Source organism: Schistocerca gregaria, chromosome X (assembly GCF_023897955.1).
Source record: "Schistocerca gregaria isolate iqSchGreg1 chromosome X, iqSchGreg1.2, whole genome shotgun sequence".
In the NCBI taxonomy this organism is placed as follows: Eukaryota; Metazoa; Arthropoda; class Insecta; order Orthoptera; family Acrididae; genus Schistocerca; species Schistocerca gregaria.
Genome location: NC_064931.1, coordinates 246,191,997 through 246,213,515, shown reverse-complemented (window position 1 = coordinate 246,213,515; position 21,519 = coordinate 246,191,997). Strand labels below are relative to the sequence as shown.

General features: G+C 38.7%; 1 protein-coding gene across 1 annotated transcript in view; it reads left to right on the top strand.

The window, feature by feature from the left end:
* Window positions 1–21,519, top strand: part of LOC126298010 (WASH complex subunit 4) — a 179,889-nt gene that overhangs the window by 77,115 nt on the left and 81,255 nt on the right. The window contains exons 12-13 of the mRNA XM_049989329.1: window positions 3,043–3,208; window positions 17,984–18,138. Of these exons, the coding sequence (XP_049845286.1) occupies window positions 3,043–3,208; window positions 17,984–18,138 (321 nt within the window). The remainder of the gene's footprint in view (window positions 1–3,042; window positions 3,209–17,983; window positions 18,139–21,519) is intronic.

Genomic DNA, 21,519 nt, shown 5'->3' with positions numbered 1-21,519 from the left:
CACACATTCATGTCACCTGCAATTACTGTTTTCCAAAGGCAGAGTTTATATGCTCACTTGAAATAAAAATTTTGAAATTATTGACCCTATACAACAGTTTTCATTTACCTTTTTTTTTCAACTGCAGGCCATAAAGTTCTTGTAAAAATAACACTAACATTCTTCACTTAATGATGATGAGCTTTTTTGTAGAACCCATATAATGATAAAACTTTTGAAACAATTGGCACTATGTTTCTCTCTTAACTAGTTCAGGATCATCTAATTCATCAAAGTGGGAGACATGAACCCAAATCGTTTTTGCTTGCATAATCACAAGTGCTTCCTGTGGAAGTCAGCACAATGATTTCTTTGGAGTTGGTATTTGTCAGTCATTCACATTTTGGGTTATCATCTCCTACAATCCTGCAGTAAAAAAATGTTTGGTCCTGAGTTTAAATGACAAGACTCTCATAATCCTTTTTCATTGAACATGTACCTTCAAACTTCTTCAGAAAATTGTTAACTTGCCTTCACCAATTCTGTCTTCCAGTAAATGTGGACAAATTACACTCATTATGTGCCACTATATTTTCTAACCATCCTGTGCACAGACATTAGTACCAAACTGTTTTCTGTTTAGTCTATAAGACCACAGTGTAAAATCCTGTAAATTTTTATTTATTTAGTAGTCCTGGCAGTAAAAGTTTATTTTACTGTTAATTTTAAAATATTAATGACTTTAGATGTGGCACGAAATAAGTCATCCTGCACCTGACTTTTGTGGAGTAGTCTTGAGTTTAACTCATTTCATCTGTGGTGCCGTTGTAGTAATAAATAAAATCGTATATTCTAGCCAGCTATTGAAGCAACTTGTGATCAGATTTTCCCATGTACATTTCTGATACCACCCAGAGAAAAAGGCAAATAAACAGAAGAAGAGTGAACAACATGCACAAAGCACATGCAATGTGCTGTGACAGGCAGACGAAGCTATGATGAAGGAATTGACTACTATAACATGACTCAAAGAAATTGAAACCTCCATAGCTGGTCTAAAAATCGCAATAGATGTTTAATGCTAATTTTACTTACCACTTTCATACAGCAAAACTGTTTTAACATAATATAAATATGATGTAATCTTAAAAAAATTGCTCCAAGTGCCACTGGGAGCTAAAATTCCAGCGAATGATTCTGTTAATATTTGCTGAGTAAATTAATTTCACTGTCTCGTATGCTTATCCGTAATTGCTTGAGATAAATAACAGTCTTGATTTATGTTCCTGTCCACTTCTCAGTGCTGCTCTATACCATTTTGTATCTTCAGTATTTCTTTTTTATAACTATTTTTTAGTTAGTTTGCAGTTGTTTTATTTTACAGTGAAGTGTAAAATTGTGTTTTGTTGCTTAGCACTACATCTATAATGGTACAGTAAAGTTTTAGGTGTGTAAATCTTTACTAGATGCAGTACACTGAAGAGCCAAAGAAACTGAACTGGTACACTTGCCTAATATCGTTTAGAGCCCCTGTCAGCATGCAGAAGTGCCACAACATGATGTGGCATGGACTCGACTAATGTCTGAAGTAGTGCTGGAGGGAATAGACACCATGAATTCTGCATGGCTGTCCATAAATCTGTAAGAGTACGAGGGGATGGATATTTCTTCCAAACCTCACATTGCAAGGCATTCCAGGTATGCTCAATAATATTCTGTCTGAGAAGTTTGGTGGCCAGCGGAAGTGTTTAAACTCAGAAGAGTGTTCCTGGAGCCACTCTGTAGCAATTCTGGACGTGTGGGGTGTTGCACTGTCCTGCTGGAATTGCCCAAGTCCATCGAGATGCACAATGAATGAAAGCAGGTCATCAGATAGGATGCTTATGTACGTGTCACCTGTTTGAGTCATATCTAGACATATCAGGAATCCCCTATCACTCCAACTGCACACGCACCACGCCACTACAGAGCCTCCACCAACTTGAATAGTTGCATGCTGACTTGCAGGGTCCATAGATTCATGAGGTTGTCTCCATACCTGTACACATCCATCTGCATGGTACGCTTTGAAACGAGGCTCGTCCGACCAGGTAATATGTTTTCAGTCATCAACAGTGCAAAGTCGGTGTTGACGGGCCGAGGCAAGGCGTAAACCTTTGTGTTGTACAGTAATCAAGGATACACAAGTGGACTTTTGGCTCCGAAAGCCCATATTGATGATGTTTCATTGAATGGTTCACACGCTGACATTTGCTGATGGCACAGCATAGAAATCTGCAGCAATTTGTGGAAGGGTTGCACTTCTGTCACATTGAACGATTCTCTTTAGTAGTCATTGGTCCCGTTCTTACAGGATCTTTTTCCAGTCACATCAATGTCAGAGATTTTGACATTTTACCGGAGTCCTGATATTCGCGGCCAGTTTGTGAAATGGTCGTATGGGAACATCCCCGCTTCATCACTACCTCAGAGATGCTGTACCCACCACTCATATGCAGACTATAACACCATGTTCAAACTCACTTAAATCTGATATCCTGCCATTATACTAGCAGTAACCAATCTAAGAACTGCGCAAGACACTTGTCTTACGTGGGTGTTGCTGACCACAGCTCCGTGTTCTGCCTGTTTACATATCTCTGTATTTGAATGTGCATGTCTATACCAGTTTCTTTGGCACTTCAGTATAATATCCACTGAATAGCTGTCTTACCCCAAGATAGAAACAATCATATTTTAAAAATTCTAATAATGTGGTAATTTTTAAATACTGTATTTAATGTGTGTTGGAAAAAAAAAAGAAAGAGAGAGAGAGAGATAGGAAATGTTTACTTTCTTGATAATTTTAAATTTAGCTTACTTTAATGTTTCTGGTTGCTCAAACAAGTTCTCATTATGTGGTGGCATCTCTCTAGGTCACTAAAGAATGTATAGAATTTTGTTGTGAAATATGTCTGCTTACCATTAATTTCTATCCACTTTGTTTCTCTACATCTTGTTAATATAGAGAATTGGAGAGGTATTACATGTATATATAATGTGTAAATATCATTTTATCTGCAGATTGTGGTGCCATTATGTCATAGCATTGAAACAGATCTGAGATTACATGTGCATTCGCATCTGCAACTTGAGGATTCAAATCCCTTTAATGTTGGAGTCAAGGACAACCTATCATTATTAAAAGTTCAGCCAATTCGTTTCATGGATTATTACATTGACATTAAAGGTACAGTACATAGTAATTCATTGTTACTTTTAATTTCTCCAAAAAATACAAGAAGTGGAGTATCCACAACTACTGCCATACATCAGTGTAGCTGTTTATAGAAGTCTTAGAGAATTCAAAGTGGGTTTTAATTCAGTTGAGTGTACTGTTCCCAGCATTTGTTTTCTAGAACTACTGTTTGGTGCAGAGTATGTCATTGAAAGGAAAGGGGCAATATGAATTTGTGGTACATCTGTACTTTTCATTCGTGGATCAGTCAGAAATTAAACTCCATGATTGTGGAACACACCTGCACAAAATCTGTATCACAGTAAAAGCATAACACTAACTGTTGTACAGTTTGTTTTGTAGTAGTTACTTCATATAATGAAAGATAAAGTATGTTGCAGTTAAATACGAACATAAATATCTACTTTAAACGTGGATGTTGTAGAAGATATTATAAACAACTATACATTAGGAAATAATCCAATGTGAACTACTGGATGTCAACATCTAATGGGTCCGCTATTTCAGCAGATGACGGTAATGGGGCCATTTGCCTAAATGTTACGTCCATTCGACACTGGCATACATCAGTTCACCTGTGAACTATTTTGGCAAGCTATTTGCCAGGAGAAGTTGAAGAATCACAACTATACACTAAAATGCAAGAAACATTATAGTTATGAGTCTCCATCCCTTGTAAATAGAATAATTGTGCAAGAATATATGTTTCCATCTCTGATCAGAATATACGATATTTGTTGCTGAAGTAGTTAATTTCTCTTTAAAACATCTTGGGTGGTTGTTGTGAAAACCGCGTAACCATTCCTTCAGTTATGCAAGGGTTGTCCAGAAAGTAAATAATGTTTTGGCATGAATAAATAAAAACAGAAGGTATCAACACAAAACTTTATTTACTAAGTTATAGTATCTTACTCTTACTTTTCAGTGTAGTCACCATAGCTGCAAAGGCACTTAATGGGGCCGATTTTTCAGTTTCCATGTTGTGCTCCTCTGCCACCAAACATTTGAGCTAGGATGTCACTGCTATTCTGTGTTCTTCTGAGGTGTGTTTTGCACCTAAAAATTCCTTTAGTTTTGGAAATAAGTGAAAATCACTAGGGGCCATGTCAGGCTGTAAAGAGGATGCCCAAAAATTTCCCAGTTAAACCATGAAGGTGTGCACGCACTTGCTGAGCCACGAGACCATTCAATGTCGTGACTCAGAAATGCCTTTACTGACAACATTGTTCATCACTTGTTTTGGATAGCATGCCCAAGTTGTTATAGAGCTTCACAAAGGGCCTCTGATTTAATTATTTATCCTCTTGGCATGCACTCCATACGGGTCAAACAACTGACACCACACACTTCACATTTGGCAGGATTTTCAATGGGCGCCACCATTTTGAAAGGTTACAGAACAAAGCAGTGCGGCAACTCGACAACAAAACTTGACTCTCACTGAGATGATGGAAAGAGTTAATTGGCATGCTTGCGATCATGGGGGATGTGTGCCGGGCATGGTGCGCAGTCATTCTTTACTTTCTGGACAATCCTTCTACAAGGTGGGTTCCATAAGTAATCTGACCGAACTGGTGAAAAGTCATTTATTGAATGTATTTGTACAAATAGTCAAAAATTTTTGAAATAGCACCCTCCTGTGTGGCTACACTTCTGGAAGTAGTGTTTTGGGGTCTGGAAGAGATCTTGAAAGGCCTTCTCTGGGGTTTTCTTTAAAACTACTGTAACATGAGCCTGGGTGTATTCAATCATGTATTAATGTCCCTTTCAGCTCTCACTTAAGTGAGAAAATGTTAAACATCTGGGATAGCCAGGTCAAGTGTGCAGGGAGGATGAGGAACCAATGGGGTGCGAGTCCTGGCCAGAAATTAGTTGTCGTTGTCATTTTGCAGTCTACACTTGTTCCTAATGTCACTTGAACAGTGCACAGCTCTCCTTTTCAATCTTTGGAGCACTTCCAAGTAGAAAGTTTCATTCACAGTGGTCACAGTAGGTACAAATTCATCATGGGCAATGCCTCTGGCATCAAAGAAGACAATGAGTGTGGTTTTCATGCTTTACTTGGCCATGTGTGCTTTCTTGAGGAGGGGTGATGTTGGGGTATTTCACTCTGAACTCTACCTTATCTCAGGATTGTACTCAGAAATCCATGACTCATCCTTGGTGATAACTGAGTTTAAAAAATTAGGATTATTTTTCACACGTTTCCAAGAGTTCTTATCACTGGAGCACTCGCATGTCATTTTGTTCGTTGGTCAACACTCAAGAGACCAGTTTGGTGCTCAAATTTTTCGTGTTCAAGTATGCAGTTACAGTGTTAAAAATGGTTGTCTTTGTCACGTTGCAAGTTTCTGCAATAGTTCGAAGGTTCAACTGTTGATTAGAGTTCAAACACTTACACACGTGCTTCACATTTTCATCAATTCCAAATGTTGATGGACATCCATTGCAGGATTCATTGGCAATCACTTCTCGGTCCTTTAATGACTTGTGCCATCAGAAACTTGTGATCTGGGCAAGTAATCAAGTCCAAAGCCTTCCTGAATTTATTGAAACCTTTTGGTGATGGGATTACCAAGTTTAACACAAAATTTTGTAGTGTAATGTTGCTTCACAGAATGATCCGTTGCACCATGTTACATAACCTCAAGGTGGGGATCATGAGTATCCAAGTCCTTACTCTCCAGCATCTTGGAGGTGACTGAGGTCAGGAATGTTTTAAAGTTAATGCTCCCATCCACCTAGTCCAGCAGGTTATAACATGCTGTGGTGTAATTTTGCATCAGGAAAAAATTGGTCATATTACATATGTAACCTATCATGTGAGTGCTTCTTGAGGGTTAGCATGTGGCAAATGCCTCACCAACTTCAGTCTGAAATCATTGGTTGGGTATTAACAAACTCAAGGGTCATCAGTTGGGACCAGCTTTAATGTCACAAGAAGGGAGTAACAACAATCACTCAACAAAAAGAGCCTTTGGTACTAAATGAAGAGTAACAACTTAAAAGCGAACAAGGAATGGTAAGAGAACAGTGAGTAGTTCAGAGAAAGGTTTCCAATTATGAAAAGAAAGACATAAATTTTGATAAGTTATCAACATTTTATATTCAGAGAGAGCATTGCACAAATTATTACAAATAAGTACCCCACTCATACAGTTATAATTGGTGGAGACTTCAATCTACCCTCGATTTGTTGGCGAAAATGCATGTTCAAAGCCAGTGGTAGGCAGAAAACATCTTGCAAAATCGTACTAAATCCTTTCTCCAAGAATCACTTTGAACAATTAGTTCATGAGCCCACAAGAATTGTAAATGGTTGTGAAAACACACTTGTCCTCTTAGCCACAAAGAATCCTGATCTAATAGAGAGCGTCGTAACAGATACATTGATTAGTGAACACATGGTCATTGTAGCAAGGCTCAAAACCATATCAACCAAAAACACCAAAAATAAATGCAAAAATATCTATTTAAAACAGCTGATAAAAATTCACTTGATGCCTTCCTAAGAGTGTGTCTCCATTCCTTCCAAGCTAATTATGTTAGTGTAGACCAGATACGGCTCAAATTCAAAGATACAGTATCGACACCAATACATAGATTCATACCACATAAGTTAAAAAGAGACAGAACTGATTCTCCATGGTACACAAAACACGTCAGAACACTGTTACAGAAGCAATGAAAAAAGCATGCCAAATTCAGAAGAACACAAAATCCCCAAGACTGGCTAAGTTTCATGGAAGCTTGAAATTTAGTGTGAACATCAATGCGAGATGCTTTTAATAGTTTCCACAATGAAATATTGTCTCAAAATATAGTAGAAAACACACAGAGATTCTGGTTGTGTGTAAAGTACACCAGTGGCAAAAAACAGTCAATACCGTCACTGCGCGATAGTGATAGAAATGTTACCGATGATGGTGCCACTAAAGCGGAGTTACTAAATACAGTTTTCTGTTATTCCTTCACAAAAGAAGACAAAGTAAATATTCCAATATTCGAAACCAGAACAGCTGTTAGCATGAGTGACATAAAAGTAGATATCTTAGGTGTTGCGAAACAACTCAAATCACTTTAAGAAAAGCAAGTATTCCGGTCCAGATGGTATACCAGTCAGGTTTCTCTCAGAGTATGCAGACACAATAGGGCCTTTCTTAGCAATCATATACAACCACTCAATTGGCGAAAGGTCTGTTCCTAAAGACTGGAAAGTAGCACAGGTCACACAAATATTCAAGAAAGGTAATAGGAGTACCCATTGAATTACAGGCCCATATCACTGACCTCAATTAGCAGTAGGATTTTGGAGCATATACTGTACTCGAATATTATGAATCACCTTGAAGAAAATGACTTATTGATACATAACCAACACGGATTCAGAAAATATCATTCTTGTGCAACACAGCTAGCATTTTATTCCCCTGAAGTAATGAGTGCTATCGACAAGGGATCACAGATACACTCCTGGAAATTGAAATAAGAACACCGTGAATTCATTGTCCCAGGAAGGGGAAACTTTATTGACACATTCCTGGGGTCAGATACATCACATGATCACACTGACAGAACCACAGGCACATAGACACAGGCAACAGAGCATGCACAATGTCGGCACTAGTACAGTGTATATCCACCTTTCGCAGCAATGCAGGCTGCTAGTCTCCCATGGAGACGATCGTAGAGATGCTGGATGTAGTCCTGTGGAACGGCTTGCCATGCCATTTCCACCTGGCGCCTCAGTTGGACCAGCGTTCGTGCTGGACGTGCAGACCGCGTGAGACGACGCTTCATCCAGTCCCAAACATGCTCAATGGGGGACAGATCCGGAGATCTTGCTGGCCAGGGTAGTTGACTTACACCTTCTAGAGCACGTTGGGTGGCACGGGATACATGCGGACGTGCATTGTCTTGTTGGAACAGCAAGTTCCCTTGCTGGTCTAGGAATGGTAGAACGATGGGTTCGATGACGGTTTGGATGTACTGTGCACTATTCAGTGTCCCCTCGACGATCACCAGAGGTATACGGCCAGTGTAGGAGATCGCTCCCCACACCATGATGCCGGGTGTTGGCCCTGTGTGCCTCGGTCGTATGCAGTCCTGATTGTGGCGCTCACCTGCACGGCGCCAAACACGCATACGACCATCATTGGCACCAAGGCAGAAGCGACTCTCATCGCTGAAGACGACACATCTCCATTCGTCCCTCCATTCACGCCTGTCGCGACACCACTGGAGGCGGGCTGCACGATGTTGGGGCATGAGTGGAAGACGGCCTAACGGTGTGCGTCGCTGCGGTCCGGTCCCAGGTCGATGGGCACGTGCACCTTCCGCTGAACACTGGCGACAACATCGATGTACTGTGGAGACCTCACGCCCCACGTGTTGAGCAATTCGGCGGTACGTCCACCCGGCCTCCCGCATGCCCACTATACGCCCTCGCTCAAAGTCCGTCAACTGCACATACGGTTCACGTCCACGCTGTCGCGGCATGCTACCAGTGTTAAAGACTGCGATGGAGCTCCGTATGCCACGGCAAACTGGCTGACACTGACAGCGGCGGTGCACAAATGCTGCGCAGCTAGCGCCATTCGACGGCCAACACCGCGGTTCCTGGTGTGTCCGCTGTGCCGTGCGTGTGATCATTGCTTGTACAGCCCTCTCGCGGTGTCCGGAGCAAGTATGGTGGGTCTGACGCACCGGTGTCAATGTGTTCCTTTTTCCATTTCCAGGAGTGTAGATTCCATATTCCTATATTTCCAGAAGGCTTTTGGTACCATTCCTCACAAGTGACTATTAATCAAATTGCGTGCATATGGAGTGTCGTCTCAGATGTGTGAGTGGATTCATAATTTCTTCTCAGAGAGGTCACAGTACGTAGTGATAGATGGTAAATCATTGAGTAGAACAGAAGTGATATCTGGCATTCCGCAAGGTATTGTCATAGGCCCTCTGCTGTTCCTGATTAATGTAAATGATCAAGGTGATAATCTGAGCAGGCCCCTTAGATTGTTTGCAGATGAGGCTGTAATGTACAGCCTAGTAAATTCATCAGACGATTAATTCCAATTACAAAATGCTGTAGGGAGAATTTCTGCATAGTGCAAAAAGTGGCAATTAGCACTAAAAAAGAAAGAAAGAAAGGTGCAAGGTCATCCACATAGGTAGTAAAAGAAATCTGATAAATTTTGGGTATATGATAAATCACACAAATCGAAGGGCTGCCAATTCCACTAAATACCTAGGAATTACAATTATGAGCAACTTAAATTGGAAAGACCACATATATAATATTGTGGGGAAGGTGAAACAGACTGCTTTGTTGGCAGAACACTAAGAAGATGCGACAAACCCATTAAAGAGACAGCCTACATTACACTTGTCCATCCTCTGCTGGAATGTTGCTGCGCGGTATGGGATCCTTACCAGGTAGGATTGATGAAGGACATCAAAAAAGTGCAAAGAAGTGCAGCTCGTTTTGTGTTATCGCGCAATAGGGGTAAGAGTGTCACTGGTATGATACGCGAGTTGGGGTGTCACTGAAACAAAAGTGGTTTTCTTTGCTACGAGATCTATTTACGAAATTTCAATCACCAACTTTCTCTTCTGAATGCAAAAATGTTTTGTTGACAACCACCTACATAGGGTGAAATGATCATCATAATAAAATAAGAGAAATCAGAGCTCGAACAGAAAGATTTACGTGTTCCTTTTTCCCACGCGCCATTTGAGTGTGGAATGGTAGAGTAGTAATATGAAAATGGTTCAATGAACCCTCTGCCGGGCACTTAAGTGTGAATTGCAGAGTAACGATGTTGATGTAGTCACTAAAATGACTTACAAGGGGAGGCCACGATGTTGGGAACATGGATTTACTTGAAACTTTATACACCTTTAGTAGGCCATTAAAACAACATAATGTGCAAGTAGTACGGTGCAATTCTGAGAAAATCGCAAGAGGAGTTTCACATCCTATTATGTAACGGATATATCTGTGTGTAGATGCAAGATGTTAGAGTTCATGGTAGTCAAGTGGTTAGTGTTAGATCTTCATAAGGTGAATGTGTATGAAGTTGACTGTTCGAATCCTGCTGAAACCTTCATTTTGGTACTACAAGTGTAAATTGTGTGATACTTGAAAAATTTGCACCTACACTATTCGTTCATACCACATTAGCAACATCTGACCACTACACATGTTAAATGACAAATGGGGCCTGCCTCTGCGTCCGCAGCTCAAAGCGTCAAAGTGCAAAGTAGTTCAGAGTGCCTTACCAGATTGCATGTATTAGGGATTTTGTAAATCCCCGACAGGCATAAATTTTCAGGAGAACTACATGCGTTTCTTAATTTACTTGTCGATAGTTATAAATATGTTTCTCCTAATAATTAAATTTAATTAAAATCAGTAAGTAGTCAAATAACATAAAATTCACTAAAACTTCATGTAAATACATGTGGTTTTCTTTAATTATATTACCTCTCAAATGTCATATAAATTAAATAATATGACCAGTGACGAAAAAAAAAACATTAAAAATTAAATTAGAGCAGGAGTCAAACCACCACCTCATACACAGTTGTCTTACGTAGCTCGAATGCTAACCACTTGACCACCACGAACTCTAATGTCGGGCCCCTATGTACAGATACAACCATTACATAATAGACACATAAAACTTCTCTTACGATTTTTTCGGAATTTGTAGAGTAGTGCATCTTATTCCTTGCTGATTATGTTGTTTAAATGGCTTACTGAAGCTGTACAAAGTTTGAAATACATATGTGATCCCAACGTTATGGCCTCTACTTGTTAGTTGTGGGGTAACTTTACTAGAGAATCTAGATCTCATCAAGTCACAATTGCCAAAATTTGCAGGGATTGTTCATTTACAACTAACCTCCACAACACCATAACTTTCAGAAAGAAGTTCTTGCCCTTTGAGAGATCTACTGGGAGTAAACACCCAAAGTAATTGAGGGGAGGGACCTTCCTGAAATGGAAGTGTAATGGGGAAAAAAAGGAAGAGGGGGAAAAGACTGTGACACATTTACACTTGTGTTTAATTCCCAAGTGATACCCGAATATACAGGATGTTTAGGGAGACATAGAAAATCTTTTGGAGGTGTTGGTGGTAGAGACTAATTCAAATGCAACTTTCCATATAATACACATGCAGATTTTATTGTCTACAGTGATACAGCTGTTAGAATGTAACCCAAACACCACGTAGCTCTACTGATATCATCTTGGCATTCTTTGACGAGGGCAGTACTATTTGTAATCTGAATAATCACTTTGTCTGTTCTGTTTACTTTTTTGCTTGTAGCCTTTGCCTTTCAACCAGTGCCACATGTAAACACTGAAAGGGATATGGCCCAAGGACCGTGAAGTCTAGAAATGTGTCCATCTCTGCCTATCCATCTTAAAAGCAATCTTTTTATTGATTGATGATATTTTATGGCTATAATGTGTAGGGCCTCCATCATGTTAGAGGAACATACCTATTCCTGTAACCAAAGCAGAGAAACATTCTTGAAAATGGCCCTCCACAAAGACATTTTGGTCTTCAGTCGTACTTGTAATGTAGTTTACAAATGCTAATTCTCAGCATGGTAGCTAGGTTCTGGCAGATTGCAACACTTCATACGGAGCCACTCAAAAAAATTATCTACACCTTTTCAGCTTAACATAGAAGACAGACACATTGCCATCTCTTATGAAGAAGTCATTTTTAGTACATCTCTTTTCACATGTTAAGATTTGTATGCCCATTGTATTGTAGCCCCACCAGCTACATGAGTAAGAGTGCCTTATTTAGCTCTTATTATGCAGACAGACAACTTACTAGTACCTAACTATGTGGGGTGTGTGTAACATTCTGCTATTGATAACCTGACATTGCTTGAGGTGCCTATACAGTAAATTCTCTTGCAGCAATAGCTTTCTGTTACATTCTTCAATCATGACAAGGCTTCCCATAGTGCTATCTGGCAGGATACTCTTAATACTGTACCATGGATGGGGCTTCTGAGCATATAGTTTTATTTTCATACAGTCCACCCTATTACAGTGCTACAGGGAGAAAGACTGGACCAGAGACAACGTTAATATCTGCACAGTTCGGCTATTGTTATATTAACAGACTTGTTCAGTAATGTACGTCAGCTGTCAACTTGATGTGTAGAGGATGTTTATGTGCAGCACAAGGTTAAGGCTAACACTGAGGTGACAAAAGTCGTGGGATAGTGATATACAGATGGTGGTAGTATCATGTATATGAGGTATGAAAGGGCAGTGCATTGGCAGAGCTGTCATTCGTACTCGGGTGATTAATGTGAAAAGGTTTGTGATGTGATTATGGTTACACAACAGGAATTAACAGACTTTGAATGCAGAATGATAATTGGAGCTAGATGCATGGGACTTTCCATTTTGGAAATCGTTATCAAATACAATATACCGAGATACACAGTGTCAAGAGTGTACGAAGATTACCAAATTTCAGGCATTGCCTCTCACAAAGGACAACATATTGGAAGACGTCCTTCAATTAGACAAGCAACACTGCATGAAATAACCACAGAAATCAATGTGGGACATCGATGAATGTACCTGTTAGGAAAGTGTGGCAAAATTTTGTGTTAAGGGTTTATGGCAGCAGATGACCCATGCAAGTGCCCTTGCTAACAGCACATCATCACCTGCAGTGCCTCTCCTGGCCTCTTGACCATATGGGTTGGACTCTAGGTGGCTAGAAAACTATGGCTTGATCAGAGTTGCTGCACTACACTGGGCAAAAGGAAATCTGACACGATATCAGGTTTTTTTCATGATTTTTGTCACCTGTGTGTAAATCAGTACCTAATCAATATGCATTTGTTGCTGGTTAGTAACATATACCTGCAGTATTTAAAAACCACTTTCTAAATGTAGCAGGTGAATTAAATAAAAACTTTCTTTCTACAGGTAGTGGTATAACTCTCTTAGAAAACTGACATTTCAATTACATAGGATGAGCATATGATTAGCGTGTCTGAAGAGTCCAAATTCTTGGCTGTTCAGATATATAGTAGGCTGTTACGGAAAGTCCATGTTCAGGATCTTGTACAAAAACTGAATGCCGCTATATTCACCATTAGAACGGTATCTGCAGTAACTGATAGTCCAACACAAACATTTGTCTACTTTGCTTATTTTCATTCGCTTATGACATACAGTGTTACACTTGATGATAACTCGTTCCATTCAAAAAGGATATTTTTGGCACAAAAGAAGACAATTCGAACAAGTTTGTGAACCTCTTGTTGACCAATGTTCAAGTGTCTGGCAATTATGACATTGGCCATTCAGTATGTAATTTCTTTAACGTTGGTTGTTGTTACCAATATGAGCTTATTCCCAAGAACTAGCAGCTTTTACTCAGTTAATACTAGGCAGAAATCCAATCTGCATTTGGATTACACCTCCACAATTCTTGTGCAGAAAAGTGTACAGTGTTCTGTTGCATCCATTTTCAACAAGCTATCACAAGAATTACGAAATCTTGACAGTAATCCTTGCACCTTGAAGTCTAAACTGAAGAATTTCCTTATGACTGAGTCCTTCTGTTCTGCCTAGGATTTCCTGTAAAAACAAATGATGTATGTTATTTTTTTAGTTGATTATGCTATACGCACTCAGCAGTTTGTCATCTGAATAGGGTTCGTGTAAATTTTATTTTGTTTCTTATTAACTTTCCTGATGTTCTGACTCATTACATGACCATACAGCTTTGGTCCTAGAGATCTAGACATGTGAAATAATAAAATCTTAGAAAACATGTTACTGTTGTGATTTTCATCAGGTCTTAAGTTTATTTGTGTATGCTATGGCTTGCACACCATTGTAGTCACTTGGTGTTTGGACTGGTGGCTTTCTTTATGCTTGTATTTATATTTGCATTTGAGATTTCCATGCAAAGCTAAATAATACCCATAATTTTAATGAAATAAATAAATAAAATAATTTTGGCAGCTGTCAATAGAAACAATTATGTTTACTCGAATACTGTGCTGTTATGACATTATTAATCTTCAGCAGATTAACTAAAGTTGGTGAAATTTTATATACATGACAGTTTATATATATGAAGAGTTAGATCATTATTCTGTCAGTGCAAAGGTGACATCCATATTTTATCTAATTCGTCACCTTTCCTTTTTTGTTAAGTTTTATGATGTTTATGACTCTCAATAGTCTCTCTACACATGCATGTATGAGAATGTGATATTTCCGATATGATGCTTGTCTCACAGAAGTGAAGTTATTACCAACTGTGAAAGCCTACTTTGTATGAGGAAAAAAATTGTTTTATGGTCAATTTTGTTGTTATGCTTTGCAAAATTTCATATTGTTTTCTCACGGTATTGATATTACTTTTTGACAACTTATTCATGAAGTTTGTATATTGTTTATTTTTGTGTAATTTCATTGTTTTGTAATATTATGTTGTAAACGAAAATACATTATATTTATAGATGTCAACACTACAGTTATTCACATTATTGATCAAATTTATGTTAAACCTATTAAATGTTGGCTGTTAAATAAAAATAACTATCCAACCATGCAACTGAAAGTTTTACAAAAGATAGCAGTGTTATAACTTCAAAGTTATCTTGTGGGACATTATTCCACCAATCCATCAACATTTCACTTTAGTGTGAAAAAAACCACCCAGAGTCAATGTGTCCCATTTATCTTGACCACCCCACATGACACTGTGTACGGAAACAAAATAAAAAATATAGACTATGGACATATAACACAAAACCTAATATGTACACAGTAATGGTGAAGTTTGTGAAACAGTGCCAAAAAAAGTGTTTTGTTCGGTTAGTAAAATATGCATTGCTTTGCCAAGAACCCACAGTTGAATCAGTTAAAATAAAAAATTATCTAGCAAATTTTTATTACCAGGGACAGTTAAAACTAATGTTATTGTCTTCCTTGTAGCTTCATTCATTACAGAGGTATGAATAGCAGTATAAATTTTATAAATAACACCCTGAAATATTTACTCAGTAAACCACGTACTCTCCAAAAGACCTGTTGAAAAATGCACCACAATGTACCATTCACCTAAACACGACATTTTTAAAAATGTAACACAAAATTGGCTTTAACTCCTCTGGACTAACTAGCAGATGGTGCAGTTACTCAAAGTAAGATTACTCATCCCACTTTCTGGAGATGACAGTAAACAAATGGAAAGAAGGAAAATGCACACTGGTCATTGTGTCAGTCAGATTTAGTTCAAAGTTTGTATTATTACACCAGTGAAGAGAAGGTAGAAACACAACTCAGTTAGAGTGGTCAAGGCAAAGGTCCAGTGTGCATTTTCCTTTTGTTTACTGCCAATTCTAGCAAGTGGACAATTTGTGTTGCACTGGGTACCAGCACTGCACGCTAATATGCAGGGGTCAAAGTCAATTTTGTGTTATGTTTTTAATAATGCTGTGATTACACAAATGGAACACTGTGTCATGTTTTTGAACGTCCTCTGAGAAGAGACAGTGGACTGCTGCATAAAAAAATGCACTGTGCTACTTAAAAAAGACACACAGCTGTTGGTAACAGTGTAACAAAGAAAGTTGCAAGAAAGGTAATCGTGCTAGTTAATTACCCCTGGTACCTAAACATCATTTGCTTGATAGATTGTATTTTGCTTTTGGACAAAAAGTGTTTTCAAGCGGTTTAACGTGAAAGTTTTCTGGGTATATTATCACATCGTGTTGTAAATAACTATCACTGATTTAAGCAGAGGAGGAGGCCACTGTAATGGTAGCTGAAACATTAGTTTCATCAGTTATAGTCAGTTACAGTATGTGGTTGCATGTTAACTGATTCTGACCATAGCAGACCTCTTCATTTATGTTATTTAGAGTGGTTAAGATAAATGGGACAGTGCGTGTGTTTGAATACAGAAAAAAAATGGTCTATTGTTGTGCTGAAGGCAATGTCCACATTTCCTGTTGATTTGGGCAGTTGTTCTTCCACTGAATTATGGAGGAACTTGTATCTCTTCAGAGATAAGCTAAAAGACACTCTTATGACACATTAGCATGAACAGTATAACTACTTTAAAAAGCAGTGTAAACAAAACTATTCTCTAGATTAAGTTGACACTTAACTTATTTGCTATGAGTAACAAAAAAAAATATCGCTGATATCAGTGCCATTTTTTGTGCCAGGGCCAAAACTTGTCATGTATTCTTCATAAGTGGCTGTTCTCAATGTGACCACTTGGGCTTCATCCGGGATACAGCCTTTTGTAAACGGGAATGGTTAATTTTAATACCTTACAATGTGGTTGTCTCCTGGACTCCTTCACATGCCCGTAACAATTTTCACACTAACTTAGCTTAGGAAAGAGTGCATTGCAAACATACTTGCTGGCTCTTCATTTTGTACCATTTTAAAGAGAGAATATTGTGGGGAAGGTGGGCCAAAGGTTGTGTTTCATTGGCAAGACACTTAGAAGATGCAACAAGTCCAGTAAAGAGACAGCTTACACTACACTCGTTCGTCCTCTGTTAGAATATTGCTGCCCGGTGTGGGATCCTTACCAGGTGGGATTGGCGGGGGACATCGAAGGGGTGCAAAAAAAGGGCAGCTCGTTTTGTATTGTCACGTAATAGGGGAGAGAGTGTGGCAGATATGATACGCGAGTTGGGATGGAAGTCATTAAAGCAAAGACGTTTTTCGTCGCGGCGAGATCTATTTACAAAATTTCAGTCACCAACTTTGTCTTCCGAATGCAAAAATATTTTGTTGAGCCCAACCTACATCGGTAGGAATGATCATCAAAATGAAATAAGAGAAATCGGAGCTCAAACAGAAAGGTTTAGGTGTTCGTTTTTCCCACGCACTGTTCGGGAGTGGAATGTTAGGGAAATACTATGATTGTGGTTTGATGAACCCTCTGCCAAGCACTTAAATGTGAATTGCGGAGTAATCATGTAGATGTAGAGGTAATTATGATTTTACTGTATACTGATGCGTAAAAGTAGAAAAAATTCAGTAATTTTCTATAGTTCTCTCCAGAGTTCATCTTCAAATCAGTAAACCATTTATAATGCTGAGTTGTATGTAAGTGTGAGGGCATTGGAGCTTATGAATTGTTACAAAAGAGAATTTTTCTCATTTACTACATGCTGTAGCATGAAGAGCCATGCCTTTTCAGGCATCCATTTCACTATTTTATGTGTTTGTACATAAATCAGTGGGAAGAAGTGCAGCTGGAAAAGGGTGAGGGGGGGGGGGGGGGGGAGGAGATATTTGTTCCTAGTGAAATTAACACTCTTGCTGTACTTCTCCTTCTAGTCACTGAAGTAAGAAGAAAACTCATTATCTTCAGCACTTTGAGAACCAGTGTAATGTTACATGGCCAGCCGTAACATACAGTCCTGAATTAGATCAAAGGAAATAGTTGTACCCACAGTAACATTTTAGTTCCAAGTTCCTGTAAAATCTTGATAATTTGTATGAGTGAGAGTCTTACTATGTTCAAACATGGCAATAATTAGAATGGTACAGAGATTTAAAAAAAAAATAATTGTGCAGGCATGTTTGATGAGTGAAACTACTTTTTGAATTTAGATAAAGTTGATAAATGTGACCTGTGTGTACTGCATCCAAATAACCCCCCTTTATGTGCTGCATCCAAATAATTGGTGTAGAAACAGTAACCTCTAAGTTTAATGCATGGATTTCAGGTTATGTGGAGCATTACCTTGATGAAACATTTTACAATCTGACAACAGTGGCTTTACATGATTGGAAAACTTACAAAGAAATGAGAACACTTGCAAGGAATAAGTTTGGACTGGTAACTGTGGAAGACCATTTACCCAGTCAGACACTTGAACAGGTATGCAATTATAAATGTTTGAACTTGATGGATGTTTATTCCAATCATAGCAAAAAGAAGATAAAAGAAAATTTTCCCTCATCTGTGGCTTGAGTGAAAAAGAAAGAGGGGAAAATAAAAGACACATTAGAGATCCACAAGAAAACAATGCCATAGTGTCGCTCTGTATTCTAAGCTTTATCACATCTGCAGAGACACCTTGCTGCAGCCTCAGGATGACAGCTATCACCTCAGACTGTGTATCAACTGGCTCCTTTGTTTGTTCAGTGACCGACCAGATACCTAATTCTTCCCCAAAGGCACCACAGTGCTCTGCGAGTATGGAGTCTTTGCCTATTGTGAGTTGACTCAAGAGCAGTGGAGTATTATCCCGTTTACCCTACAGTGTTATTCCTGCCATCTTTTAGACATTAAAATCCTATCAATATCATGAAAATGAGCTGGCCAGAGTTATGAAATTGGACAGGACTTTGATATGAGTGCATACTTCAATGTATGATGATGTTCCTAGGGGTATTGTGATGGCTGGTGTCTGTAAAAATGATACGGTCTTCAGCGTGAAGACTGGTTCTATGCAGTTATTCACACTATGCTAACCTGGGTAAGCCTCTTGGTTTCAGAATCACTGCTGCAACCTATATTCTTTTGAACTTCCTTACTGTATTCATATCTTGGTCTCCCTCTACAAGTTTTACCCCCACACTTTCCTCCAATACTTAATCGGTGATACCTTGATGTCTCAGAATGTGTCCTATCAACTCGTCCCTTATTGTAGTTAATTTTTGTCACAAATTTCTTCTCTCCACAATTCTATTCAGTGCCATCTCATTAGTTACACATTCTACCCATTTAATCTTCAACATTCTTTTGTTCTCCACATTTCAATACCTTCTATCTAAATTGTTTGTTGTCCATGTTTTGCTTCCACACGTGGCTACACTTCCGACAAATACCTTCAGAAAATACGTCTGAACATTTAAATGTATATTTGATGTTAACAAATTTCTCTTCTTCAGAAATGCTTTTCTTGCCGTTGCCAGTCTAAATTTTATATCCTCTCTACTTTGGCCATCAGTTATTGTGCTGCCCAAATAACTAAATTCCTGTACTCATTTCAGTGTACCAATTCATAATCTGATTCCCTCAACATTGCCTGATTAAATTTGACTACATTCAATTACCTTTGTTTTCTTTTGTTAATGTTCATCTTATATCCTCTTTCAAGACACTGTCCATTCCACTCAACTGTGTTTCCAAGTCCTTTGCTGTCCCCGACAGAATTATAATGTCATCGCCAAACTTCAAAGTTTTATTTCTTCTTCCTGAACTTTAATTGCTTCTCCAAATTTTTCTTTGTCTTTCTTTACTGCTTGCTCAATGTGCTGATTGAATAACTTCTAGGATAGATTACAACCTTGTCTCACTTCCGTCTCAACTAAGTGCTTCTCTTTCATGTCCTTCCACTCATAAGTGCTGTCTGGACCAAGCGAGGTGGCGCAGTGGTTAGCACACTGGACTTACATTCAGGAGGATGATGGTTCAAACCCCCATCATGATTTAGATTTTCCATGATTTCCCTAGATCGCATCAGGCAAATGGTTCCTTTGAAAGGGCATGGCCGACTACCTTCCTCACCCTTACCTAATCTGACGGGACCGATAACCTCGCTGTTTGCTCCCCTCCTCCAAATCAGCCAGCCAGCCAACCAACCAACCACCCACCCGCTATCTGGTTTCTGTAAAAGTTGTATATAAGCTTTCACTCCCTGTATTTTGCCCCTGCAACTTTAAGATTTTCAAAGAGTGGATTCTGCTCGATGTTGTCAAAAGCTTTCTCCAAGCCTGCAAAAGCTATAAACGTAAGCTTACCTTCTGTTAACCCATCTTCTAAGTTATTCGCACCCTTTCAGCACCTTCTTTCTTTGGAATTGAAATTATTACATTCTTCTTGAAGTCTAGGAGTATTTCACCTGGTATGCATATCTTGCATACCAGGTGAAATAGTTAAGTTATGGCTGGCTTTCCCAAGGATATCAGTAGTTCTGAAGGAATGATGTCCACTCGAGGGACCTAGTTTCAACATAGGTCTTTAGTGCTCTTTCAAATTCTTTTCATAGTACCATATCTCCTATGTTATCTTCTACTCCTCTTCCCTTTCTATAACATAACCTTCAAGTTCATTTCCCTTTTATAGCTCCTCTGTGTACTCCTTACGCTTTCAGGTTTTCGTTATTTGCTTTGGACTGACTTTCCATCTCAGCTCTTGATACTGCTTTTCTTCTTTCCAAACATGTATTCAGAATTTCCTGTAGGCAGTATGTATCTTTCCCCTAGTTCTATGTACTTCTGTACTCCTACATTTGTCCTTTAGCCTTTGTTGTGTGGCCATTTTACATTTCATGTCAATTTCATTTTTGTAGATGATTGTATTCCCTTTTGCCTGCTTCATTTGGTGCATTTTTATATTTTCTCCATTCATCAATTAAATTCAATGTCACCTATGATGTCCAAAGATTTCTACAAGGCTGTGTCTTTTTACCTATTTGATCTTCTGCTGTCTTCACTATTTCATCTCTCAAAGCTTCCCATTCATCTTTTACTATATCGTTGCCTAATTCTCCCTCTGAAATTCTCAGCAACTTCTGTATCTTTAAACTTATCCTGGTCCCATCTCCTTAATTTCATGCTATTTTTGCAATTTCTTAATTTTTAATACACAGTCCGTTACCAGTAAATTGTAGTCAGAGTCCACATCTGGCCCTGGAAATGTCTTACAATTTAAACGCTGGATCTGAAATCTGTCTTGCCATTACACAAACAGTCTGAAACCACCTGGTGTCTACAGGTCTCTTCCACATATACAGCCTTCTTTCATGCTTCTTAAACCAAGTGTTAATGCTGATTAAATTATGCTCTGTTCAAAATTCTTCCAAGCAGTTTCCTCCTTCATTCCTTTCCCCAAGTCCATATTCACACACTATTTTACCATCTCTTCCTACTACAGAATTAGTTTCTTGTATTTCATCATACATCTTTCAATCTCATCATCTACAGAGCTGGTTGGCATATAAACTTGTACTACTGTGTTGAGTATCGACTTCTTGTCTCTCTCTCTCTCTCTCTCTCTCTCTCTCTCTCTCTCTCTCTCTCTCTTACCTATGACAATGTGTACACTACTCTGTTCATAGTAGGTTATCCACATTCCTATTTCTTATTCATTATTAGACCTGCTGCTGCATTACCCCTATTTGATTTTGTATTTATAACTGTGCACTCACCTGACCAGAAGTCCTATTCATCCATACACTGAACTTCACTAATTCCAACTATATCTTAACTTCAACCTGTTCACTTCCATTCTCAAATTTTATAACATTCTCAA